Source organism: Centroberyx gerrardi, chromosome 1, assembly GCF_048128805.1.
Source record: "Centroberyx gerrardi isolate f3 chromosome 1, fCenGer3.hap1.cur.20231027, whole genome shotgun sequence".
NCBI lineage: Eukaryota > Metazoa > Chordata > Actinopteri > Beryciformes > Berycidae > Centroberyx > Centroberyx gerrardi.
In genome coordinates, this window is record NC_135997.1 from 36624621 (window position 1) to 36651406 (window position 26786).

The 26786-nt window shown below is 46.1% G+C and overlaps 2 protein-coding genes across 9 annotated transcripts in view; both read left to right on the plus strand.

Moving 5' to 3' along the window:
- The window catches only part of fhod1 (formin homology 2 domain containing 1), a 66031-nt gene extending 44433 nt beyond the window's left edge, over positions 1-21598 (plus strand). The window contains exons 10-28 of one of the 8 annotated variants that reach the window (XM_078288566.1): positions 532-950; positions 2969-3073; positions 5213-5302; positions 6121-6147; positions 7014-7064; positions 9339-9478; positions 9923-10000; positions 10738-10878; positions 11321-11490; positions 12333-12914; positions 13911-14066; positions 15158-15340; positions 15648-15767; positions 16683-16844; positions 17060-17250; positions 18026-18218; positions 18561-18744; positions 19091-19267; positions 20517-21598. In XM_078288566.1, the coding sequence (XP_078144692.1) occupies positions 532-950; positions 2969-3073; positions 5213-5302; positions 6121-6147; positions 7014-7064; positions 9339-9478; positions 9923-10000; positions 10738-10878; positions 11321-11490; positions 12333-12914; positions 13911-14066; positions 15158-15340; positions 15648-15767; positions 16683-16844; positions 17060-17250; positions 18026-18218; positions 18561-18744; positions 19091-19267; positions 20517-20599 (3252 nt within the window). In that variant the 3' untranslated portion in view covers positions 20600-21598. The remainder of the gene's footprint in view (positions 1-531; positions 951-2968; positions 3074-5212; positions 5303-6120; positions 6148-7013; positions 7065-9338; positions 9479-9922; positions 10001-10737; positions 10879-11320; positions 11491-12332; positions 12915-13910; positions 14067-15157; positions 15341-15647; positions 15768-16682; positions 16845-17059; positions 17251-18025; positions 18219-18560; positions 18745-19090; positions 19268-20516) is intronic. The other 7 variants (XM_078288610.1, XM_078288587.1, XM_078288645.1 and 4 more) reach the window with 7 other exon arrangements.
- A 4185-nt stretch (positions 21599-25783) lies between these two features.
- slc9a5 (solute carrier family 9 member A5) overlaps positions 25784-26786 on the plus strand; it is a 36023-nt gene continuing 35020 nt past the window's right edge. Inside the window, exon 1 of the mRNA XM_071897017.2 lies at positions 25784-26129. Coding sequence (XP_071753118.2) covers positions 25784-26129 — 346 coding nt within the window. The remainder of the gene's footprint in view (positions 26130-26786) is intronic.

Genomic DNA, 26786 nt, shown 5'->3' on the forward strand with positions numbered 1-26786 from the left:
TACAGTCCCCGCTCTCAGCAGAGGGAGGGGGGCTGCGCTGTGTGTGGGAAGCGCTGTGATCATCAGACCTCTCTGGATTAGACAAGCAAGTAGAGCAAACCAGCATCAGCCGAGCCAATTTATTGCCAAATGCTTTGGGATTCAACACGTTAACTCTGTTCCCCGGGGTGAGGAAAAGTCGCCAGATTTGTCGCTAGTCGCTTTTGAGAAATAAAGTCACCAGCGGTCTGAAAAGTCGCAAAATCTAGCGACAAAGTCGCCATGTTGGCATCACTGCCTGTATACAGTATAATATCTGCGCTGACAGGTGGAAACCTTGCATCTCCAAATCTCCTCAGTTTTTCAGGAGCTAAGAAAACTATTTTGGAGTTTATCTGAGTGGCTTTGAACATAAACCCACAGAGCAGCCTGGGATCCTTCAAGTGAAGTTAAATCATGAAAATCACCAAAACTGCAATGAATGTGAATGTGAATACCTGTGTGTGTGTGTGTGTGTGTGTGTGTGTGTGTGTGTGTGTGTGTGTGCTGCAGACGGCTCTGAGGCACGAGGACGGAGAGACGGACGACGCCCCGCCTCACCTCCGCAAGGAACGACGCAAGATGGCCGCCGGGGAGCAGGAGGGGCGGAGGAGCCGGCGCACGTCCGCCCAGAACCTGCCCGACCTCGTCAGCACCTCCCCCAACACCCTCTCCCCCAACACCCTCTCCCCCAACACCCTCTCCCCCTCCTCCTCCTCCACCTCCCCCGTACTGACCCCCCTCTCCCCCACCCTCTCCTCCGCCTCCCCCAGCCCCACGGCGGGGTTGAGCCGGGCCTCCTCCCCCCTGACCTCTGACCCCAGCAGCTCCGCCTCCAGTCCCTCTGGGTCCCAGCGAGGATCTCCTGTCCCGCCGCCCGCCAACGGCACCGCAGCCCCGACAGAACCAGAGAGCAAGACCACCTCCAGCCCGTGAGTCTGTGTGTGTGTGTGTGTGTGTGTGTGTCATGCATGTGCTTACTGCAATTGTTTTCAACAAACTTATTAGTCAGCTGATCATCAACAGCTGATACTATTGGCTGACCTCCCTGCAGAGAGGTCAAGTCTGATTGGACCAGAAATGCCTCCAGCCACTCTGATTGGACAGAAAGATTCCAGGCGTTGCTGTGGAGCTGCATCATGTCCGCCATGTTGTTTACTGGGTTATAATGTCAGCATGCACCTGGGGACAGGGGGTCCTGAACAGTCTGGAAAACTCTGAAGCTGTCTCCATTTAAGGCCTTAAAACAGTCTTAAATCCAGTTAGAGGTTTTAGTGTTTCACCTGTATTGTCGGGTTTTACAGATGAATCCAGAACAGAGTTAGCAGTTCAGTTTGCATTCTGTCTGCTTTACTAAACACAGTCAGACTTCATGTCCCCTAACTAGTGTCCTTTTTCATATTCTGCCCATTTATAGTTTCACAACAATAGTTTCATCAGCTGTTCAGTCAGGCTGCTTTAGACAGCTTGGTTTCTTTATTTTGGTTTTTAAATCAGTGTTAACTTTAGTTCCAGCTGGCATTTAAAGGTCTTCAGCAGCCTGGTTCAATAGGTGAAGTGCAGGTTTCCGCAGCCGGTCCGGTCCTGGTCAAACCCTCTCTGCTGCTCCGTTCCTTACCAAGTATAGACCGCCTCACACTGCAGAGGAGACTGACTGTTTGACTTGGAAACCTCTTTTCTCTTAGTTCAACCTAAAGGAATGTTTGTCCTCAGTTGCTTAAACCACATTGCTGTTTGGACTCTGCAGAACCACACAGACCTCAGTAAGGCATGGTGTGTGTGTGTGTGTGTGTGTGAGAGAGAGAGAGAGAGAGAGAGAGAGAGAGAGAGAGAGAGAGAGAGAGAGAGAGAGAGAGAGAGAGAGAGAGAGAGAGAGAGAGAGAGAGAGAGAGAGAGAGAGAGAGAGAGAGAGAGAGAGAGAGAGAGAGAGAGAGAGAGAGAGAGAGAGAGAGAGAGAGAGAATGTGTGTGTATACACATGCATGTTCAGTTTGTCATAGCAGAAAGGGCAGAGTGTGAGTTGTCCTGTTCAATCCAACCAGCTGATCATTAAAGCAGCTGCTGCTACTCTGCTGGTCAACTACAGCAACAAGAGTTTCCCTATGAGATCAATAAACAATATAGTAATAATGATAATAGTAAAAATAATAAACTTGATTTTTATTGGACTTTTATTTAAACAGAGTTTACAAAGTGCTTTTCAATCAAATAAAAGATCAAGTAAAGCCAGTAAAACATGAAAGCACCACGAAATAACAGATTAGAACAGAGGGTCAAAATCAGTAAAAGACAAAAGGATAAAAAGATGTCACATAAAGGCAAGTTTATAAAACTAAATAACTTTTAAGAAGTGATTTAAAGGATGATGGTCGATCTGAAGCCAAACGTCTGGTCAGCTTTAATCTCAAGACTAAACTTTCCCTCGGAGGATTATAAGGTGTGTGATGTAGTTTGAGTTGGACCTCACTGTGTTCAGTAAAACATTAATTTTAATTGCAAACCTAACCGATACATAACAGTGATGTGATTTCATCTGTTTGTCCCAGTTAAAATCCCAGCTGCTGCATTTTGAACAGGCAGGAGAGACTCTGGCTAATGAGTTGTGGTCTGAACCATTAAGTGTTAATGAAGTGATTAAATCTGATCCGCTCTCTACCTGTTCATCAAACCTTGAAAAGCTTTGCATCAGAATCCGAAATCACACCTGCATCTCTGAGGATGTGATGTGGACCAGGATCAGTTGCTGCACTGGACTCTCTGTCTGTCTGTCTGCGTCTGCTTCTGCGTCTGCGTCTGCCTCTGCATCTGGGTCTGTGGTTCTGATTTTGGGGTTCTTGGTGTTGGTTTACAGTCTCTCCTCTCATTTAACCACTGCTGTTTCCCTTCTCTCACCCCCCACCATCATTCTCTCTCTCTCTCTCTTTCTTCATGGTGTGGTTCTTCACCTCCAGGAGTCGTTCTTTCCTCAGTCATCACATGTCGGCTCTGGGTCTGAGCAGGAAGTCCAGACTGTTCTGCAAAGCTAGTTCCATCTGTGAGGAGCCTTCAGCCTGCAGGTCTGTAACACAGACTGACCTCAGATCAGCTGACAGACTGACCTCAGATCAGCTAACAGACTGACATCAGATCAGCTAACAGACTGACATCAGATCAGCTAACAGACTGACCTCAGATCAGCTAACAGCAATACAGATTGACCTCAGATCAGCATACAGACTGACCTCAGATCAGCTGACAGCATACAGACTGACATCAGATCAGCTGACAGACTGACCTCAGATCAGCATACAGACTGACCTCAGATCAGCATACAGACTGACCTCAGATCAGCTGACAGACTGACATCAGATCAGCTGACAGACTGACCTCAGATCAGCATACAGACTGACCTCAGATCAGCTAACAGCAATACAGACTGACCACAGATCAGCATACAGACTGACCTCAGATCAGCTAACAGACTGACCTCAGATCAGCTAACAGACTGACCTCAGATCAGCATACAGACTGACCTCAGATCAGCATACAGACTGACTTCAGATCAGCTGACAACCAGCCTGTGTCTCCAGATGACAGCTTCCTCTCTATCGTCGGGTCGATCCCTTCTTTTCCACATTTTCTCTGTGAAGTTTCTCTGCTGCTTCTCCATCTGAACTTTGGTTTGGTCACATGATGCAGGTTGAGCATTCAGAGGCTGTGATTGGTCAGGAGTAATGGAACAGCGTTTGTTATGGAGTAACAATAGCTACTTAGTAGTTATTAGCTACAAACATGACCAAATTACATGATTATTAATCATGGAAACATAAACTTGTGATATATAAGATTATCTATGATGAACTGTGCAGCTCTACACTCTTTGTCCAGTAGCAGAGTCCAAAGACCAACCTGAACACTGACCTCTCGAAGCTCTTAAGCCAAACCTGATAGGAGTCACTTCAACACTGTCTGAAAGCCGTCTCAGTCCTTTAAAACAAAGTTAGTTTGACCCTGCTGGCTTCCCATAGGCCTGAGCAGACATGAGAATACTTTATTTAAAAACATCTAGTGGAGCGTTGGCTTACAGAAGTGAGCCAGCAGAGCAAGATGCCTTCAAAAGCTTTTTAAAAGTGTGTTTATTTTCTCTGTGTGATTTGGGCAGTGAGACTATTCCACTCTTATTGTCCTGTAGATGACAGCGTTACCACAACTACACACACACAGTCACATTAAATCTTTACTTCCTAAAGCTTCGTGCTTAATAAATTCCCTTAAGGCCAATTTATAGTTCTGCATCAAATGCTCCACTGTAGCTCTTTGCAGTGTCTCCGTAGTTTAATGCTCCTCTCCAAAAATGTAACGCGCATAGAGCGACGCAAGACCACAAGAGCTGTGATTGGCCGCTTGGTGTCTCCTCCTGTACGGGTTGATGAGGCCGATAGTGAAGACAACATGGAGCAGATGAAGAGAGACGAGCTGAGGAGGTTCAGATGTTCATCTGGACGACAGATCATCTCCTGATTATAAAGATGAACTGCAATATCCACAACATGAGTTTCACTACGACTTCTTCTGTTGTTACTTCTGTGTTAACAAAACTCCACACTGCCATCTAGTGTTTGGATGGTTTACACACCGCTGTAGACCGCTGCAGCGTAGCACGGGTTCAAACCCCCGCCCTGCTGAGCAAGACACTGAATCCCTACCAGCTCCAGGGTTACTGCTCTGTACCTGACCTCTGACCCCTGACCTCTCACCCTGACCTCTGACCTCCCTGTGGAAGCAGGCAGGAGAACAGAGGATTTCCCTACAAGGAGCAACAGAGCAGAGCATTATTATTATAATTAAGTGATTTTTGTAGATGCTGACAGGTAGCAGCCAGGCTGTCGCCTTCCAGAACGACACAACACACACACAGACACACACACACACACACACACACACACACTGAGTGTGTTCACCCCCCTTGTTTTGGAAGCCAGTCTCAATGGAATGAACTGACAGGAAACAATGTTGTTTGGAAACCAGATTCTCTCTCTCTCTCTCTCTCTCTCTCTCTCTCTCTCTCTCTCTCTCTCTCTCTCTCTCTCTCTCTCTGTCTCCCTCCCTTCTTGGCTGTTCACTCAAACTCTCCCTCTGTGTGTGTGTGTGTGTGTGTGTGTGTGTGTGTGTGTGTGTGTGTGTGTGTGTGTGTGTGTGTGTGTGTGTGTGTGCAGTCCGTCTCCCACAGACCTTTCTAACCAGGAGAAGTCGTCCCAGTTCGTCCCGGAGCAGCCCAGCAAGACAGAGAGCAAAACCAGTTTCAAGTAAGTAAATCAGCTACTGGACTAAATTATCTATAATAACCATGTTAACGTTGCTTTTATGACCATTTGAAGCTCTTTATGGTAACCTAAATCTATAGTAACCATGTTAAAATATCTATATTAACCATGTTAAAGTAGCTATGCTAACTATGTTAAAGTAGTAACCATGCTAAACTAGTCATGGTAATGACTACTTTAATGTAGCTTTGGCGAATGTAGCTATGGTAACTGTGTTACAGTAACTATGGTAACCATGTTTGTGTCTGTGTAAAGCTTCAGTTTAATATTCTAATTCAAAATCATAAATGGAAAATTTAGTGTAGTATTCTAAAATGTTAAATTGTTGCCCTGCAGATAGACGCGCAATTGAGATTCCAAACTTTTTTTTTTCATTTAAAAAAATGCTAATTGAAAAAAGAAAATTGAATGAAAACTCCCTCTCTCTCTTACGTCTTTGCTTTCATCCTAATCTCTCTTTTTCTCTCTCTCTGCTGCTGCTGCCTCCTTCCAACACACTCCTCTCCTCCTCTCCTACTCTCTTCTCCTCTCCTCTCCTTTCCTCCTCTCCTCTCCTCTCTCCTCTCCTTTCCTCCTCCTCTCCTCTCCTCTCTTCTCCTCTCCTCTCCTTTCCTCCTCTCCTCTCCTCTCTCCTCTCCTTTCCTCCTCCTCTCCTCTCCTCTCTTCTCCTCTCCTCTTTTCTCCTCCTCTCCTCTCCTCTTCTCCTCTCCTCTCCTTTCCTCCTCTCCTCTCTCATCTCTTCACCTCCTCTTCTCCTCTCCTCTCCTCTCCTTCCCTCCTCTCCTCTCCTCCTCCCCCAGCACTGGGGAGGCTGACCTGGTCTTCTGGTAAGTAGACTGTCTCCTTCTCCTTCTCCTCCTCCTCCTCCTCTTCCTCCTCTTCCTCCTCCTCCCGCTGCCTGAGTCATGTAGTGGAAGGACACAGAGAGAGAGAGGGAGGTAAAGAGAGACTCTCTCTCTTTCTCTCTCTGTCTCTCTTCCCTCCTTGGAGGAGTAGAGAGAGGGGGGGTGTGGTGTCATCCAGTTCAGAAACTGTTGGGTGTCCAGTTCAGAGTGTGTGTGTGTGTATGGGGAGGGGTTTGTCCAGTTAAGAGTGTGTGTGTGTGTGTGTGTGTGTGTGTGTGTGTGTGGTGGCATGCTGTACAGTTCAGAAGATGTGTGTGTGGTGGGTGGTGGGGGGGTTTGTCCAGTTCAGTGTGTGTTGTCCAGTTCAGTGTGTGTTGTCCAGTTCAGTGTGTGTTGTCCAGTTCAGAGTGTGTGTTGTCCAGTTCAGAGTGTGTGTTGTCCAGTTCAGAAGTGTGTGTTGTCCAGTTCAGTGTGTGTTGTCCAGTTCAGTGTGTGTTGTCCAGTTCAGAGTGTGTGTTGTCCAGTTCAGTGTGTGTTGTCCAGTTCAGTGTGTGTTGTCCAGTTCAGAGTGTGTTGTCCAGTTCATTGTGTGTGTTGTCCAGTTCAGTGTGTGTTGTCCAGTTCAGTGTGTGTTGTCCAGTTCATTGTGTGTGTTGTCCAGTTCAGTGTGTGTTGTCCAGTTCAGAGTGTGTGTTATCCAGTTCAGAAGTGTGTGTTGTCCAGTTCAGTGTGTGTGTTGTCCAGTTCAGTGTGTGTTGTCCAGTTCAGAGTGTGTGTTGTCCAGTTCATTGTGTGTGTGTGTGTGTATGTACGTGTGCTCCAGCTCAGAGTGTGTGTTCTCTCTCCAGTCCAGATGACTGTAATGTAAATCTGGACAAGCCGGTTCTGAGGAGGTTTGAGTAAGTACTGCTGCCCGCCCCACTGCATGCTGGGAGCTGATGTCAGACCAGCGGGCTCTGTTGCTTCTGTCTGGGGCCTTGGTGTGTGTGTGTGTGTGTGTGTGTGTGTGTGTGTGTGTGTGTCCATGTTGAGCCAGTGTATGGAGTGTGTGTGTATGGAGTGTGTTGTTGTGTGTCTGTTGGTAGTGTGTGTGTTCAGTGGAAGGAAGTGATGCGTTTTACGTTTGCGGTTTGTTTGGAATCAACAGTAGAAGAAGAACTGGGTAGTTAGCATGAGCAGTGATAGCCACCATGGCTGAACAGACAGAGGAAAGAGAAACTCAAACTGCAGCAACAGAAAATCCAAGCTCCGCCCACACTGTTTGATTGACAGGTGATCTGTGGGAAGAGCAGCAGAAACACCACAGTGAGGCTGAGGGACAAAGATGGAGACAGAATAAAAACTCAAGGATTTCCACTTAATATGAAGTATATTGTGTGTCGATTTTGTAGTTTTTGTAGTTTTTCTGTTTTCTGGTGTTTTGGCGCTCAGCAGAATCATTTCTCCCAGCACAGTGTGTCCTTTTTGAAAACCTATTTTCTGTCCTGTGTTGTTTTCTCTCTCTCTCTCTCTCTCTCTCTCTCTCCTGGACCGCCTGCCTCTATTGTGTACCTGCGGTCCAGATCTGGACAATAGAAACTCATAAACTAGAATAGAATTTGAACAATGCGATTATGGGATGCCTCCGCCGGCGCTGCTACCGCAAAATACAGCTGTCAGCCGGCAGCGAGGCGCGGAGCGACCCGCCCGCCTCAGATTATACACTCCGGCCGGCTGCCTCTGTGGCCTGGACGGGATCCATCCCATAATGCAACACCCACCTCCAAACCCCCCCGCTGCACCGCTGCCTTAGAGACGAGGAGCTCAGCAGGCAGGAGAGAGTAAGAAAGAACATAAAACTTTATTTCTAAAGTGCTTTTCAAACCAGGAAGTGCCTGACTGACAATAAAACTATAAGAAATAAAACAATACAATGATTAACAGCCAGTAGGTGGATGGAAATGAATGGAAGCTGTGAAGTTGTACTGAGTGTAAGAGAGTGCTGATTGGTCCATAACACTCCCAGCATGGTGGGAGAGCAACTAGAAGGACTGGTGTGTGTGTGTGTGTGCTGGGTGTATGTCTGGTCCAGCAGCCCATCTAGCTCTAAATATTAAAGTCATAAATCTAAGCTGTGGTGCGGAGCTGGGGGGGGGGGGCTTTGGAGTGTGTATTCATGCAGACGTGTGTTTGTGTGTGTATGTACGTCGTTGTGAATGCCGTGTGTGTGTGTGTGTGTGTGTGTGTTGCGGTGCTTGGCTCCTGAGCCTGGTGGCTGATGGGAGTCTGATCTGGTTTCTAATGCTTCATGGATCTAATTGTTGGTTTTTAATCAGCTTGGATTGGTTTGCAGTGTTGTAACCGTCTGAATCCGGTGAAATCAGCTGATCCGTCTGCAGGTTTTCACTCCAACCAAACAGAACCGCCGCTCACTCATACAGCTCAACCAGTGAGATCAGCTGCTGGAGAGTTTGGTTGGAATAAAAACCTGCAGACTCTCAGACCCCCGTGGGTCTTGGTGGAGAGACAAAAATTAAAGTGATTATAAAGGGTGGTGGAGGGGGGGTGAGGGAGGAGGGGTCGACATGCATTCATGTGCTGTCAGGAATATCACAAGAAATGAATTTCCTACTTAGCTTTCGATCTTTATGGTTTTATCCATGAAAATGTTACTGATCTGAACTTCAGGATGTGGCTCTTTGTTCTTGTATATTTTAATGACTGATAACTCAATCAATCAATCAATCAATTGAAAGTCAGATGATGAAGTCAGACAGTTTTTGGAGTTATGAGGCAATGAAAACCTTTAACCTTCTCAACAAAATCAAGTTTAGTGTCAGTCAGCGGTAAGAAAACACTACATAAAGATATATATATATATATATATATATATATATATATATATATATATACATATTAACTGTACACATGCAGTTTTATTACAGGTTTGTAGACTAATCATCGTAACGGACATTTGTTTGAATAAAGTTTGTTACATCAGCATGTTCAGCTGCCATGTTTGTTTACCAGTTTGATTTCCCGACATAATCGCACATGAATGCAACACTTTAGCCACCGGCCTGGAAGTACCGGATGTTGGATTTTCCCAGCGGCACCTGAACGCACTCTGTCTGCTTCTGCTGTGTGTCGGCCATGTTGGCTCAGTCCCACCCAGCTTCCTGTTTCCTCTGCAGAGACACCTTCCTCCGCAGCCTGGCCGCCACGCAGTGGGAGAAGAGGAGAAGAAGTAAACACCAGGACACCCCGTCCTCCTCTGATGACATCATCGCCCCGCAGCCGCAGCCTGCGGAGGACAGCAGCGTCCCGACTGAAGGCAAGCTCACTGGATCAGAGCGTTTGGTTTAGTCTGTCTGGAGAACCGGATGGGCGGGGTTTAACAATAGTCCTCTCAAGCGTGACATAATTTTTCTGCCCAAATAAGAGATTGTGGCCCCGCCCCCTTTCAGTCTAACATGGAAATGCAAACACATGAAAACACAATCCAAAAATCCCATTCATTCATTTTCACCATAGATGGAAAAAAATGCATCCAGATAGAATGTGAAAGTCTGAAGTGACACAGAGTTTCACTGGCAGACTGTAGGAGAGTCTCAGTCAGCTTAGTCTACTTTTCCTTGATTGACAGCTGACCTGACACTGTCTGTACTGCTCTGATGAACACACACACACACACACACACAGGGTGAGGAGGAGCTATTAAGGGTATTTAGCAGTGGAGGCAGAGCCATAATTTGTGTGTGTGTGTGTGTGTGTGCAGGCCAGGCGTCCAGAGGAAGCGTCCCCCCCCCCAGCAGCCTAGAGACAGAGGGACACTCTGACTCCCAGAATGACCCAGGTAAGAGACTACAATTACCCACAACCCCCTGCTTCCCTTTGCCTTACTCTCTGTCTCTGTCGTCCTAGCTCCAGCCACACTGAGTGTGTGTGTGTGTGTGTGTGTGTGTGTGTGTGTGTGTGTCAGGAGGTTTGTGTTGTGATGCTGCTGTGTTTCTGTCTTCATGTCTCACTGCCTGTTGGATCAGCAGAGTCTCAGTTGAGTGGAGCCAGTGGGCCCTCTAGTGGAGGGGAGGGTTATAACACGACTACACCGGTCCAGTTTATTTCTGCTCAGCGTATTCCCATGATGTCACATGTATTTCCTACCGGGACGGTGCTTTACCATGCACACAGCTCCATGGCTGTGGCTGGCATTTCATTACAATCACCTGTTATTTTCAGTGTGCTGATGGAACAGAATAATAGAGTATAACCCTTGATATTAGCCCTGCATCACACAGCCTGTCTCAAAGGACTGTACAGAGAACAGCCTAGATCTAACTGATCAACAAAATAAAATGATGTAACAGCAACAGAAAAAAACACAAGGAAACAAAACAAAGCACAAAACAACACAGCATGTTTAAAAGGTGTAACAGGCCGACCGAACCGACCAGCAGTCACCACCCAGTCTGTCTGTAGTGTCTGGGTTTCTGTAGTGTCTGTAGTGTCTGGGTTTCTGTAGTGTCTGTACTAGCGTCTGTAGTGTCTGTAGTGTCTGTGTTTCTGTAGTGTCTGAGTGTGTGTTGTGTCCAGCAGCGTCTGTCCAGCGGCAGTGCAGCACTCTGTCCAGCGACAGGAAGTTCCTGCTGGACATGCTCTACTCCAAAACCTCTGCTGCTGCTCTGAGCCCCGCAGCCACCGACACCACCGAGGAAGAGGGGGACTTCCAGCCTGGTGAGAGAGCGCCGACCACAGACCGTCTGTGTCCTGGACCGCTTACTACTGTAGCATTAATGTCCAACAGAAGACCATTTCTCACTACTTTAACATTAATATCTAAAGGTGATGATAGATGGGCAAATGTTTAGGGCAAGGCAGTGATGCAGCAGTTTGTTATTTCATCCACTTTCACTCCAACTGTCAAATTTATCAGTTACTATTGGACATTGCCCTCTTTGCCCATTGCCCAGTTGCTCATACTCATTGCCCATTGCCGGCAAATTTTGCCTCATATTTGCCCTAAAAATGTGCCTGAGCGCCGGTGCTGCCTGCTTAACAGAAGAGCGTGTCTCACTGCTGTAACATTACCAGCAACACACTGAGAGCAGAGTCAGGTCCGTTTGTGGGTTGTGGAAGTAGAGCTGGAGTGAGAGGTCTCTCTGTTTTCCCCTCTCAGGTGGAGATCTGGGCGGCGTGGGCCGGCTGGCGGAGCGTCTGTCCAGCCTCAAAGCGCGGTCGGGCGAAGTCTCCGCCCCCAGCGAGGACAGCGCCTCCCGCAGGGCGGAGCTGGAGGGGCTGGGGGGGTCGGCCCAGGCGGCCCGGGCCAGGCTGGCCGAGGAGCAGCAGGTCAGTTGTTGGCTGATGATGTAAAGTCTGTCTGTAGAGTCTGTAGAACCTGACTCTGTACGTTCCCAGAAGAACCTCATGTCAGCCTCGAACCAGTTCCAGCCTGATTGGAGTTTTTGATCATTTCCTGCATTCCCTCACTGTTTTACATCACTGTAGATGGTTTTCCAGCTTTTATCACGTTAGGAGATATTTCCTATTTTTCCTTCGTCTTAGTTGTTTTTCAAAGTAAATATTCGGAAACAACTACTGCCAGTAAAATAGAGGGCAGCTACTTAAAGCTGTAATTGTGTAAAATCAAACTTTAATTTCAATTAAATTTTACAGATTATAGCTGGAGGAAGAGCCTTGCTTTTGTTTGTTTGTTGTCTTGACTGGGTTGTGATTGGCAGGAGGCGGGGCCTAATGTAACCACAGAGAACAGTAGCTATTGGATGAAAGTTTTATTTTGGAGGGGAAAACGTGGAAATCGGACATGCAGTGACCTGGCAGTCATTTGTTGCCTCTTCTTGTTTACAAGTAGAAAGTGGAGGCCGTTTGGAATTGAATGGGAGTGAATAAGCCTGAGGGATTTGGCAAAACTGATTTAAAAATATCTTTAATAATAATAAATTAAAGGGACGGAAAATGTAACAAAAAGAGCAAAAACTCAAATCATGCTAGAATTTTCACATGCTGGAATTTTCCTTTGTCAAAATTCCCCTTCTATGTTTCTCCTTAGACCTCTGACCCTTGACCTTACTGTTGGTTGCTTATAATGTTGGTGATGTAGGAGGTGAAGCTTATTCTGCTGTTCACTGGAAGTTTAAAATGATGCCTGTAATGTAATGTGAATGGAACAGCAGAATCGCCACATCCGGCCGCAGTACAGCATCGACGCAGAGAGCCACGCCCGCCGCCTGGAGACGACCCAGATGACCCCGTTGGGCCCCGGGGGTCCCGCCGACACCTGGGAGCAGCTGCAGCCCAGCGCCGCCGCCCTGCGCATCAAAGACCTGGACTTCTCCGACCTGCAGGACGACGAGGACGTCGACGTCCTGGACATGGACACCTTCGACTCCTCCTCCTCCTCCTTCTCCGGCCTGCCGCCTCCTCCTCCGCCCGTACCGGGCCTGGCTGCAGCTCCGCCCCCTCCCCCTCCTCCTCCCCCTCTCCCGGGTGCTCCGGGAGGAATAGCTCCGCCCCCGCCTCCTCCTCCTCCTCCTCCTCCCCCCGGCGCTCCTCCTCCACCTCCTACGGCGGCGGCGTCCTCGAAGAAGAAGACGGTGAAGTTGTTCTGGAAGGAGCTGAAGCAGTCGGACAGCCCCCGCAGGTGTCGCTTTGGCCGGGGGACGGTGTGGGCGTCGCTGGACAAGGTGGCGGTGGACACCGCCCGCCTCGAGCACCTGTTCGAGTCCAAGGCCAAGGAGCTGGCCGTCACCAAGGTAACCAGGCTCTGTTTAGCTAGCAGTGCTGGGTCTGACTCCTGTCGTTGGTAGGAAACCATTCAAAACCTTTGAAGCGTAGCGCTGTTTAGCCAAAAGATTACATTTTTTAAACTTCTAAAGCCAAGTGTAGATGGATAGATACAAACACAGAAAGAAAGAATATGCAACAGTGCCTTCTTTCCATTGGGAATAAGGAGAAAAATGAGTCAGTGCTGAAAGGTGGACATGTGACCTCAGGCTGCGTTCACACCCAGCATGTTCTGATCGGTTTCTCTGAACTCTGCAGTGTTTCCTCCTTTAGTTGGTTGGTTTGCCCAGGTGAGAACAATGACCTTTGAATTCTGATGGCACCAAATAACAGCACAGAGAGTCTCAGTCCTGTGGTGCGGTTTATTAATCCAACCAACTACAGGAAACCAAAACGCAAAGGATTATGGGTTGAAGGAGACGGATGCGGTTCCTCATGCTTGGCAAGCCTAGCAGAACAAAATGAAGTCTGGACTGATGCTCATATTCAGCTGTTTCTTCGTGTGTTCTGAACTGGTATGAACACCAGAGAAGAAGAGACAGACAAGTCCATCATGTTAGATAAAGTTTCAGGGAGTTACAGTCAGATTGTTTTGACCCCATCGGCAAAATCTCTAACCTGGCGAGATGACAGGTTCCTAAAACCACACTCCACATTCATGTCCAATAAACAAGCTACTTGTGAGTCATGTGACTTTTGTTTACAAGCCCTGGTTCTCTTGTAATTGGTCAGTTTGAACCTAAACGAACCAAATACAAAAATTCAACAAAGTCAACTTTTCCACTCTGGTTCAGACCAAAGAAAACCAGCTGTAGATGGGATCACACCCTTAGACTGTTTCAGAAGCTCTGTACAGTCAGACTAGATCACCTTTCCTTTCTGAATGTTGCTGTTACTGTGTACTGTCTTTAAATTAGGTATTCATAATAATAATAATCATGCTTCTGTGGAATGAATATGTTTAGAAGGGAGCAGAGGTGAAGAAATCTGAGATCCTGGTTCTGGACCCAAAGAGGAGTAACGCCATCAACATCGGCATGACCGTCCTGCCGGCCGTCCACGTCATCAAGACCGCCATCCTCAACTTCGACGAGTTCGCCATCAGCAAGGAGGGAATAGAGGTAAGAAGCTCTTTCTGCCTGCAGGAGGCGCTGTGGGGCTGGGAGTAATATTACTGTAACACTGTCATATGATTAGAGATTAGTGCTGTCCTAGAGATTAGAGATCAGTACTGTCCTACTGATTAGAGATCAGTACTGTCCTACTGATTAGAGATCAGTACTGTTCTACTGATTAGAGATCAGTACTGTCCTACTGATTATCCTACTGATTAGAGATCAGTACTGTCCTACTGATTAGAGATCAGTACTGTGCTACTGATTAGAGATTAGTACTGTTCTACTGATTAGAGATCAGTACTGTCCTACTGATTAGAGATCAGTACTGTGCTACTGATTAGAGATCAGTACTGTTCTACTGATTAGAGATCAGTACTGTCCTACTGATTAGAGATTAGTACTGTCCTACTGATTAGAGATCAGCACTGTCCTACTGATTAGAGATCAGCACTGTCCTAGAGATTAGAGATCAGTACTGTCCTACTGATTAGAGATCAGCACTGTCCTACTGATTAGAGATCAGTACTGTCCTAGAGATTAGAGATTATTCCCGTCCTAGTGATTGGGGATTAGTCCTGTGCTATAGTCATTAGAGATTAGTACTTTTCCCAGTCATTAGAGATTAGTATTGTCCTAGTGAGTACATCTGTTCTGGTACAGCAGTCACTTTATAACTGAGTCTAAACTAAATTTAGCTAAACTGAACTAATCTAAGATAAACTAGGCTAACCTCAATTAAATTACATTAAGACAAACTAGACTAAGACAAACTAAACCAGACTAGACTAAACCAAACTAGACATGATTAAACTGGATAGACTATACTAGACAAGATAGACTAAACCGGACTTGACTAAACCAGACTATACTAGATAGACTAAACCAGACTAGATAGACTAGACTAAACCAGACTAGATAGACTAGACTAAACCAGTCAAGACTATATAGACCAAACCAGACTAGACAAGATAGACTAGGCCAGACTAGACTAAACAAAACTAAGATACACTAAACCAGACTAGATAGACTAAAGCAGACTAAGACTGAACCAGACTAAGCTGACCCCCCACCCCCTGTGTGCTCCTGCTGTGTAGAAGATCCTGACCATGACTCCCACAGAGGAGGAGAAGCAGAAGATCCAGGAGGCCCAGCTGGCCAATCCTGACGTTCCTCTGGGAACAGCGGAGCAGTTCCTGCTCAGCCTGGCCTCCATCAGCGGCCTGACCGCCCGGCTGCAGCTCTGGGCCTTCAAACTCAACTACGAGGCCCTGGAGAAGGTACACAATACTACTAAATACTGTGTACTAACACTTACAGAGGTACTAGTGCTAAGTACGAAGCTCTGGAGAAGGTACACAATACTAATAAATCAAAATTTTGAACTTCAATAGCCTGAAACCTGTACGATGACGTCAGCAAACTGCCACAGCTCCGGCCGCTCTGTCTCTGTGCTTTATACCAAAGGAACAAGAGAGGAAAAAGATGTAGCCACAGCCAATCACATCACAGTATTTCATTACATCATCATTTGCCGCCCTGTTCATCCTCTGTTGTTTCTCTCTGTCTCTCTCTCTCTCCCTCCAGGAGATCGCGGAGCCTCTGTTCGACCTGAAGCTGGGGATGGAGCAGCTCGCCAAGAACCAGACGTTCAAGAGAATCCTGGCGACGCTGCTCGCCATCGGAAACTTCCTCAACAGCTCCAACGTGAGAACAACATTACATTTGTTTTGTCTTTTTCATCTTTTGCGTTTTAACGGCTACAGCCCACGACTGTAAGGTTCTTGCAGAGGCTCCATGGATCCTGGCCACTGAAAAGTCCATGAGTAGAATACTATGAAATGTGTTGATCCATCTCTCCCTGGCTGTTAAATGTAACTCAGAACCATCATTTTTCTTGGGATGAAACGTAAAAGTAAAAGTAAAAAAAGCTAAATCTGTTCCCTCATGTTTCTGCATTGTCTGCATCAGGGAAAGAGGAAGAGGAGGAGCCATTGATGTCCAAGATATTGTGTGTGATGTACAGACAAGGAAACAAACGTTGTAGCGCCCCCCCTAGGGCAATTAGTGCTATTTTGAAAATGCCATAATGGAGCAATGAGACTCATCATTCCCTTAAGTTTTGTGAAAATCCAATCAGCAGCGTCTGAGATACAATACAGGTGTTGTCAATCTTTCTGTTTCTGTTGTCAGACGACTGCAACACTATAAAAAAAGTGACTTGATCGAGGGTCACAAAATGCCAACTGGCTAACCAAGGCTAATGCTAATTTCTGGGCTGTTAGTATTTTGTGACCCTCGATCAAATCTCTTTTTTTTATAGTGTTTTAGTTGTCAGAAATAGAAAGATCTGTCAGTGACAACAGCTGTATTGTGTTAAACACTGTGTTGTGTTTGTCCTGCAGCCGGCCAGCTGAACTAGTTTAGTGGGTGAAGTTCAGTTCAGCTTTATTGTGCCTTCAAACAGAGATTAGATGCAGGCAGAGATCGAGCTCCAGCTTCTGTTTCCATGCTGCTTGTCTGCAGCTTTAATCTGATTTGACCTGCTGCTGCGGCAATAAACATGTCGTCTGTGTGTGTGTGTGTGTGTGTGTGTGTGTGTGTGTGTGTGTGTGTGTGCAGGCGAAGGGCTTTGAGCTGGGTTACCTGGAGAAGGTGGTGGAGGTGAAGGATACAGTTCACCGTCAGTCTCTGCTGCATCACACCTGCAGCCTGGTGGTGGAGAATTACCCAGAATCCTCTGACATCTACTCTGAGATCCCCGCCATCAGCCGCTCCGCCAAAGTACCACTCTATTCTTTGTATTCTATTCTATTATGCTAAAATCCCATGACACACCATATTCTATTGTATGGAATAGAGTACCTATTCCATTCTCTTCTATTCTGCCCTTTCCCACTCTAAGCTGTTTGAAGTGATTGAACTGAGTTAGAAAAGCAGATAACAAGGTGAAGTCTGACCAGGTAGAAAGCAGGTAACCAGGTGAGGTCTTCCTCCAGGTGGACTTTGAGCTGCTGTCGGAGAACCTGGTCCAGCTGGAGAGACGCTGCAAAGCATCATGGGACAACCTGAAGGTGGTCGCCAAACACGAAACCAAAGCTCTGCTGAGGAACAAGATGACAGAGTTCCTGAAGGACTGCACACAGCGAATCATCATCCTGAAGGTCGTCCACAGGAGGGTCATCAACAGGTCAGCACACACACACACACACAGACAGACAGATTTACATACATACACACAAATGTAGAGGCTTAACAGTTGTGTCACAAATCTGCTCCCAGCAGCTGAGTCTCCATGATGGAGGAACATGTAGAACTGTGTGTTAGTTAATAAAGTGTAAATCTGTACCAAGCAGCTAGAAGCAGAGAGCAGCTGAGTCAGCTTGTTGTGGTGTGGCTGTAGATCCATTCAGTAACGTTCTCAGTAAAAGTGAATAGTGTGATAAGGTGGATTTGGTTACTGTGACACAGTAAACTGTCTTGTCTTTAGCCCTAGTCTCTACTCCAAAACACTCTGAGTTGTAGCTTGAGAAGAGTCAGCTCAGTTAACCTGAACTAGCCGGCAAACACACTGATGTTAATGTGAACATGCTAACGCTAGCTGCTACTAGATACGTTAGCTAGTGTGCTAATCAGATGTGTTAACAACAAGACAGTGATGGTTAGCTGACCAGATACTATGGTTAGCTAGCTAACAAGCTGACATCATCTAAACACTAAATCAATCAGATGGATCAGTGATGAAATGATCAGTTCAGTCAGAAACAGACAGAAATTAACCGTCTGTTCAATTCTGTTGAGACGGACAGAGACACAGTCAGCTGTTCACAGAGCTGAGGACCTCCAACATGGCCGTCAAAAGGGCGCATTGCATCACTTGAACACCCACTGTACAGGATATTCATGCACACACAGGCAGACAGGATATTTATTCATACACAATACACGCCTCCCTCTCCTCGCAGGTTCCACTCCTTCCTGCTGTTCCTGGGTCAGCCGTCCTCCTCGGTGCGGGACATCAAGGTCACCAGTTTCTGTCGGATCATCAGTGAGTTTTCTCTGGAGTATCGGACCACCAGGGAGCGAGTCCTGACCCACAAACGCAAACGAGCCGCTCACCGGGAGCGAACCAAGACCCGCGGCAAGATGATCACTGAGGTAAAACGCTCCTGCCTGCCTGAACAAACATCCTCAGAGTGCCATCGAGCAAGGCACTTCAAGGACTACACCAGACGTTGTGGGATTTTGTCCAATTGGTCTTCTTACCCGCATGCTAACACTTTAGCACATAGCATGTTAAGTAATTGTGTGTTCATGTTCTGGTGGGAAAGTCCGACAAGTCAGCTGCTAAACAGCGTTGCATTCATGTGCTATTTTGTCCGAAAATCAAACCTGGAAGAGAAACGATAAACAAACGCAGACATCCTGCAGCTAAACAAGCTAATCTGACAAACTTCATTCTCCTCTTCCTCCTCCTCTTCCTCCTCTCTCTCCTCTCAGACGGAGAAGTTTTCGGGGGCGGTCTCTCCTCAGGACAGCTCCTCCCCCGTCTCCATGGCGGCGGAGGCGGAGCCAGGTCAGGAGGAGGAGCATGAGAACATGAAGAACCTGCTGATCAGCACAAGCAGCGGCAACAACATGGCCGCCGATCAGCGAGGCCTGAGGCGCTCCAGAGCCGTCCGCAGTAAGAAAGACAGACAGAGAGACAGAGAGACAGACAGACAGAGAGACAGACAGAGAGACAGACAGACAGAGAGACAGACAGACAGAGAGACAGGCAGACAGACAGACAGACAGACAGAGAGACAGACAGACAGACAGAGAGACAGACAGACAGAGAGACAGGCAGACAGACAGACAGACAGACAGAGAGACAGACAGAGAGACAGACAGACAGACAGACAGACAGACAGATTAACACACAGATTCATCCATATCCACAGTGCTGGTTAGTGTCACTCCATGTAATTAAACTCATAGTGTGTTGTGTGTCAGTAGTAGACCTGGTTCTGGTCTGGTCTGGTCTGCAGGTCTCGGCAGAGTGAGTCCGTCCCAGATGTCGATCGCTAAAGAAGACGGCGCCGGCTCCCAGGACGACGCCACCGACGAGATCATGGACCGGCTGGTCAAGTCCGTTACCCAGAATCCCTCAGACAGGGCCTCCAGCCCCAAGACGCGCAAACGATCCCGCCTCAACAGGAAGTCATGTGAGTACACGGGCTGATGTGATTGGCTGTTTGCGTGTCGTTGTCATTTTGCCATTTTAGAGAAACTAAAGGGCAAGAATACAAACTCTAACAGGCTGCAGGAGGGAAAGTGACGAGGACAAACCTGGAAACGTTTTCTCCAAGCATCAGCAGTGACTGGTGAGGAACAGAAAGTCAAGCTGCCGAGGGTCTCTGGTGTTCCTGGTGCTCCTGATCGGGTCCAGGTTTCGGTCCAGGGTTCAGTCTGCAGTTTGGTCCAGGGTTCAGTCCGGGTTTCAGGGTTCAGTCTAGGTTTCGGTCCAGGGTTCAGTCTGCAGTTTGGTCCAGGGTTCAGTCTGGGTTTCAGGGTTCAGTCCAGATTTCGGTCCAGGGTTCAGTCTGCAGTTTGGTCCAGGGTTCAGTCTGGGTTTCAGGGTTCAGTCCAGGTTTCAGTCCAGGTTTCGGTCCAGGGTTCAGTCCAGGTTTCGGTCCAGGGTTCAGGGTTAAGTTCAGGGTTCAGTCCAGGGTTCAGGGTTCAGCCCATGTTGGGTCCAGGTTGGGTCCGGCTCTGCTCCTCGGCTGGCAGGAGGTGAAGGCCGGCGGAGCGTCAGCAGCAGGTTCAGACCGGTTCAGGCCGGTTCAGTCTCTGTGTTCAGCCATAACAGCAGAATGTGTCCAAAACAGCTGCTATCTCTCCGGCTTCATATCTCTGTTTTCACTTCCTCACTAAATCCCCCCAGCAGACTCTGTCACACCGTCTGCCGGACGACGCTTCGCTCCACAGCAGCAGCCTGCTGAGCTGCACAGGGAACAGATCCACAAACCCTGAAATACTGTGAAGTAACTAAGTACCTCAGCTCAGGTAGTGGACTCAGGTAGTTTTGAGGTACTTGTAACTGAGTATCTCCATTTTCAAAAAGTGAAACTTCATCAGTCTCTACCAGTTAACTTTTCTAAATGTTCTAAAGACATGAGGAGGGTTTATTGTTTTGAGTCGGCCATTTTTAGGAGGAATCCACCACCGAAATGTTACTGAAGTACATTTAAAGTTCCATATGATTCAGTTTCAAATCCCCTCTGTCTCAGGATCAGAATAATGTCCTTCATGATGTTTTGCAGATAAATGTAGTTTAGTTTTAGCTGATCTTCAAATCTCTTCCTTCAAATAAAAAATGAGGCCAACTTCATACAAGCTCAAACCCTGTCTACTGTTGTACTAACGCTCCTGTGTGTGTGTGTGTGTGTGTGTGTGTGTGTGTGTGTGTTGCAGTGCGCAGGACTCTGAAGAGCGGCCTCAGTCTGGATGTGGTTCAGGCTCTGGGTCTCAACAACAAGACGGGAGACAAAGTCTGAGCAGAGACAGCAGACAGACACACACACACACACACAGAGTAACACACACACACACACACACACACTGTCTACAGACTGCTGGCCACAACAGACCGATCTGGAAGCAGCGTGGAAACTAGAGGCTGAGCGAGATGGACGCTGAGACTGACTGACTTGTTGACTTATTGACTGACTTATTGATTGACTGATTGATGGATCTATTGATTGACGAAGAGCTCAGAGAGACTGAGCCCAGAGCAGCAGGCCCAGACAGAGCAGAGCGTCCTGCTGAAACGTCACGGGAAAGACCAACAGAGACGGTGTGAGGACCGGGTTCCCCCGTCCAGAGGGGTCAGAGGTCAGAGGTCAGAGGTCAGGCTGCTCCTTCAGGACTTCACGGTGTTTCCTGCTGCAGGTTCCTGATCTGAGGAGAATCTCCAAGCTGAACAAACCTCCAACATTTCCCTCTTTTTCCACCCAGGACTCTTTGGATTTGGACATTTTAAGCACTGAAAACTGTAGGAAAAAAATTGCTCATGTGCAAAAATCCATGAAAGATTTGTGGATTTCAGAAAAGTGTAGTCCTTAAAAGTTTTTGAAAGTGAATGGAAAGCCTTGAAAGTACTTAGTACTGCAGCCAGACTCAGCAGCATGCCTCAGTGTGTGATGGACGGTTAGGATCAGCGTGTGCAGCGTAAACCTGCCGATGTGTCGGTCCGTAAATTTCACCGAAATTCACCGAAGGTCATTGAAACTTCCTTGAATTTGATGTGTGAGTGAGTGTGGGAGCGTTTCAGATCACACACAAGATTCACATGAAACAAAACACAGCGACTTGTTCAGGTTCTGTCACTCTGGTGTGTGAGAGTGTGTGTGTGTGTGTGTGTGTGTGTGTGTGTGTGTGTGTGTGTGTGTGTGTGTGTGTGTGTGTATATTAAATGCCACTGGTAGTCTCACCACACCAAAGATGAACGGCTCTGCTGACCGTTTTAAAGTTCTTGTTTGTATTTTCTGTAAAAACACCATTTAATCTAAAAACTATAATTTTCTGAGCACGGGCTTCTGATGTGAGATATGAATTCTGATTATCATGTACAGTTGTTGCCTTTTTGCACTGGGAGTCGGTTGGTTTAAGTTAATGTTCTGTCACTCCCTCTGTTGTAGTTTTGTGAATGTGCCGCTGTCAGACTGAAGGATCCTGAAACACTTTTAATCTGAGAGGAAATCATCATTTTATAGAAACGTTTTGAATGGAAGACTGAGCGTGTTCCAGCAGTTATTAATAAAGGTTTTTAAATAAGAATGACTGATTTTTTTTTTTTTTTTTTTAGTTGATGGCACTTTGCTGCATTTTAGCCTGTTGAAGAGCGGGGATGTAAACATATGCTCAGACTCGGTTTGATACACGATACTGAGTTCACCGTTTGATATTCCAAATATTTTTATTTCTGAGGCAAAACAAAAGTACAAACCATAAGCAGATTGACTACAGGCTTTTCTTAAGACCTTTTTAATGCCAGTTCAAGTCAAATTCAAGGCCAACGTATCCCCAAATAAACGTGAAGAGTTAAAAAAAAAAAAAAAACTGCAATCTGTCAACCAGGTAAAATTTTATTTCTATAGCACATTTCCTACACAGGGAAACTCGATGTGCTTCACATAAAAGCAAAACTTAAACAAGGAAAACAAATTGTACCAGAGGTGGAGACTCGAATCACAATTTGAATTGCTTGAGACTTGACTTGATGCATGAAAAGAAGACCTGAGAATTGACTTGGCTGTTCTGGGTTCTGGTGACTTGGACTTGACTTGGTAATCTACATTTAGACTTGAGGCTTGAGTTGAGACTTGAGCAAAGTTGACTTGGTCAAATCTCTGAATTGTACAAATACATATGTAGACATATACTGTATACATTCACACAATGGGGGGAAAAAGGTCTTCCTAGAAAATATAGAACAAAGAGAAGCAGCTCCGTTTTTCAGACTGAAACCAGATTTAAGATTCAAACTCAACATCAGACCAAATAGTGACTGGAGTTTCTCTCTGTGTTGAACCTGCTGCAGCCTGAAGACAAGACTCTACTAAACTTAAAGACTTTGTTTTGTCAGTTTGTCTTGTTGCTGTTTTCTGCCTCCATCCGCAGCCTGAAGTCAGTTTGACTCCTGCTGCGTCGGCCAGAGGAGTGACCAAGTCAACCTCACTCCAGTCCCAAGTCAGTCTCAAGTCTTGATGCACAAGTCTCAAGTCAAGTCTCAAGTCTAAATGTAGATTACCAAGTCAAGTCCAAGTCAAGTCCACGTCATTAATGTCAAGTCTCAAGTCTAAATGTAGAACAGCAAGTCAAGTCAGAACAAATCAAGAGTCCAGTATCAATTTAATATCTTAAAGAAAACTAAATATCTAGGACTTTTCAATGCAATATGGTTTTAATAGGATAAAAACTTGGTAAGAGCATCATGAGTTTGATTTCTATAATCAGTTTCAACTTCAATAAATTCAATCATTCCATACAAATTCAGAAAACAGAATTTAAATTCAGTCGTCTGCTGGAACAAATCTCATCACTTTCAATCCAAGTCATTTACACAAACACAAGATCTCAAGTCAAGACTTTAGAAACCTTTTCAAGTCATCAAAGTACAAGTCAGAGTCAAGTCCCAAGTCACCAGAACCCAAGTCAAGTCAAGTCTCAAGTCTTCTCTTCATGCATCAAGTCAAGTCTCAAGCAGTTAAAACTGTGACTTGAGTCCAAGTCATGTGACTGCAGAGGAGAAATTCTTGTCAGACTTTTGTATCATGAAATATTGTCATTATCTTTTTCTACATCCCTAAAGAAGACAATAATGCAACAAGTTCATGCCCCTTCTCATGGGGTTGGTTATCAAAAGGCATTCTGGGAAATCTAGCAATCACTAACTGCAGTAGAAGCACAGGAGGCAGGTCGAGTGAAAGTAGGTTCACCAAAAAAGAAACACTTCATCACTAAATAACTCCTGAATGTGTTGAACATCACAGACTGGTGATAAGTGACAGTGTTGGAGGATCTGAGGGAGTTTCAGAAAACAGTTATGTTTAAAAATGTCTCTGTTTTTGTGTGTAACCACTGAAGAATGTAGGAATGGATCAGCTGCTGTCCTGCGGTCAGATTGTGTCAGAGTTTCTTTGATGGTTCATGAATAATTATAATCATCTGAAACTCTAACAGAGAAAACCACAATCATTTTTCCCTTTTGTTATTTTTATGAACCATTTTGTTTACTTCCAGCTTTCTATTGAAGTGGAAATAAAGTTTGTGATGAACTGAGAAATCCTCACTGTGCCAACCAGCCCCGGTCTCCCCTATACATGTAATAAAGTATGAGAGGGCAAATGTAAAGCTGAATTACAGATTTGTCTCCATGGCTGGACGTTATGTATTGAATCAGTAAAATAATATTTGACTTGAATAAAAACTTGAAAGTTGCGGTTGAGGGAAAGAAGAAAAGCTGGTTAAACTCAAATTTAAATTACACTGATACAACTAGACAAAATGTAATGAAATGTCCCTTTAAATGAGTCAACAATGTAATTAAAGCTGATATTGTAATGGGTGAAGTCAGGTATATTGGGACATCAGGTAAATTGGGACAGCATAAGAAAACAGCATTGTACTTCTGCCCTGAAAAGTGTAAGTCAAAGCAATTGGTGCTGAGACCTTGCTGAGGAAGCACATGACCAAAGTCACATGACATAATTCCTGTGACATCACGTGGGGGTGTGGTCAGCATCAAACAGGAAGTTGACCCCAAAAAGCAAGAGGTAACAGAAATTACATATGCTTCAGCTTGATTTTAATATAAGGGTATAAAATTTGAATGACTAATATATTGTAGATATAAATGATATACAAACATGTATGATGTAATAGTGTACCAAAATAAACATATATTGTTTTAAAATTATGTTTACATTTTTTTAAATTAGGACATTTTCTTGGTGTCCCAAATTACAAAACATGGTTTGTTACCAGTTGTTGAAGTGTAGCACTAGTGTATTCATATAACCTGATAAAAAAGAGGGACCTCACATCTCTGTCAACACAGAACCACAGAGATGTAGCCTACAGCCAACTTTTAAGTAGATAGAGTAAGACTTTTTAATGATTTATGAACGGACTTCAAATCCCCCAAATTGTGTGTAATAGTAGGCTTTATAATTTGGTCAAATTAACCTATCCCAATAATTTGATGACATTGGTGAATTGATGTTGGTTGATGAACTGATGAATTGATGAAAAGATGATTTAATTCTACAAAATGATATTTTAAATAAATTAAATATTTTTGAAAACATGTTGGATTCTTTAATCACTTTAACACCTTAATCACTTAATCACCTTAATCACTTAACACCTTAATCAATAGCCTAGCCTGTAGGGCCTAAGCCTATCTGTTGATGCAATAATCCATTAAGCTATCATAACACATCATAATAGGCTAATACATAATATCAAGTATTATATTTAAGATTAAGAAAAACAAGAAATCAGTTTAAAATATTCTTTGAAATATGTCATTAGGGTTGAAAGCAAGGGCCTACACTAATGAAACTGTGTCCCAAATTAAACATGTCACTGAAAAATTGTTTTGTGTCAACTACAACAAAATGGTGAGCCATGCTTTGTAAAAATATCATACACACTTAATTTCTTTACATAAAGAAAGTAGACACCTTGAGGGATTCAGAAATGTATCATATGTTGGGTTATTTTTTTTAATTGATGACAAGAACGCGATCACAAGATAGAATTACAAAAACTGTCCCAATACAGCTGAATTCACCCTATTTAATTCCTGCTAATCGAATGCATTATTATTTTAACTGACAGTATAAGGCTGCACGTGCGACTTCAGTCTGTTATGTTTCATAGCATTTTATTACATTAACAGGTTTTTATTACAGTTCTGACTCCTTTACAGGCATTTTATACATTTTGGCATTTTATTCCATTTCCACCAGTTTCCCCTCCTCCCCGCCGCACACCGTCTCTTTAACAGAGGAACGGGGCGGGTCACATGTCGCTCGGCATCCCTCCCTCTCTGACTTACCGGAGACTGTGTTGATATTGTAAACCGGTGCCTGGCCTCCCCCCGGTCCTCCGTGTCCTGTCCGTGCTCGTGTATAAAAGGCCAGAGGGATGCCAGTCCGCTGAGCACCGGGAAGATGCTGCCGCTCGGTCTGATGCTGCTGCTGCTGTCGGCGGCCGCCGCCGCCACCGACCCGCCCGGGACGGGCGCGCCGCTCCGGCCGGGGCTCGGCGCCTCTCCGCCGGTCCCCGCCTCTCCCTCCGCCCCGCTCCTCCTCCCGCAGCCCGGGGCGCAGTACGGTCCGCCCGGCGTGGCCTCGGCCCGGTCCGCGGAGGAGCCGGCCGGTACCGGAGAGGAGGAGGAGGGACAGGAGCATCATCATCACGGCGGCGGGTACCGGGTGGTCCAGTGGGAGTGGAGCTACGTCCAGACGCCCTACATCATCGCCATCTGGCTGCTCGTGGCCAGTGTGGCCAAGATCTGTAAGTGACCCGCTTACTGGGGGGACTGGGACCAGAACCAGACTGGGACTGGGAACCAGTAGCCTACCGCTGCTGGAACTAGAACCAGACTGCATATTAAACCAGACTGGAACTGAATGATTTCCAGTGCTATTAGGCTACTGGAGCTGAACTGGACTCCAGCCTCCTGCAGAGTTCTGTCTGTTTCAGGAGGTTCAGGTCCAGACCAGCAGAGTCCCAGTCTCTGTTAAGGTCTCCCGCCCTCCCTCCCTCTCTCTCTCTCTCTCTCTCTCTCTCTCTCTCTCTCTCTCTCTCCCTCTCCCCCTCTCTCTCTCTCCCTCTCCCCCCCCCCCCCCTCTCTCTCTCTCTCTCTCTCTCTCTCTCTTAATACCCCTCTCCTTTTAAACATTTCATTCCTTCTTCATGACTCTGGACAGACTCGCTCTCTCTCTCTCTGTCTCTCTCTCCCTCCCTCTTGCTCTCTCTCTCTCTGTCTCTGTCTCTCTCTCTCTCTCTCTCTCTCTCTCACACACACAGACATACATACATACATACACACACACACACACACACACTCAGGCAGGTTTTCCTGTACAGCTGGTGACTCACAGTCTCCTCACTGTGCTGCAGGACAATGACATGCTGTACATGCTACTGAATACCATGGTGATGTGGTAA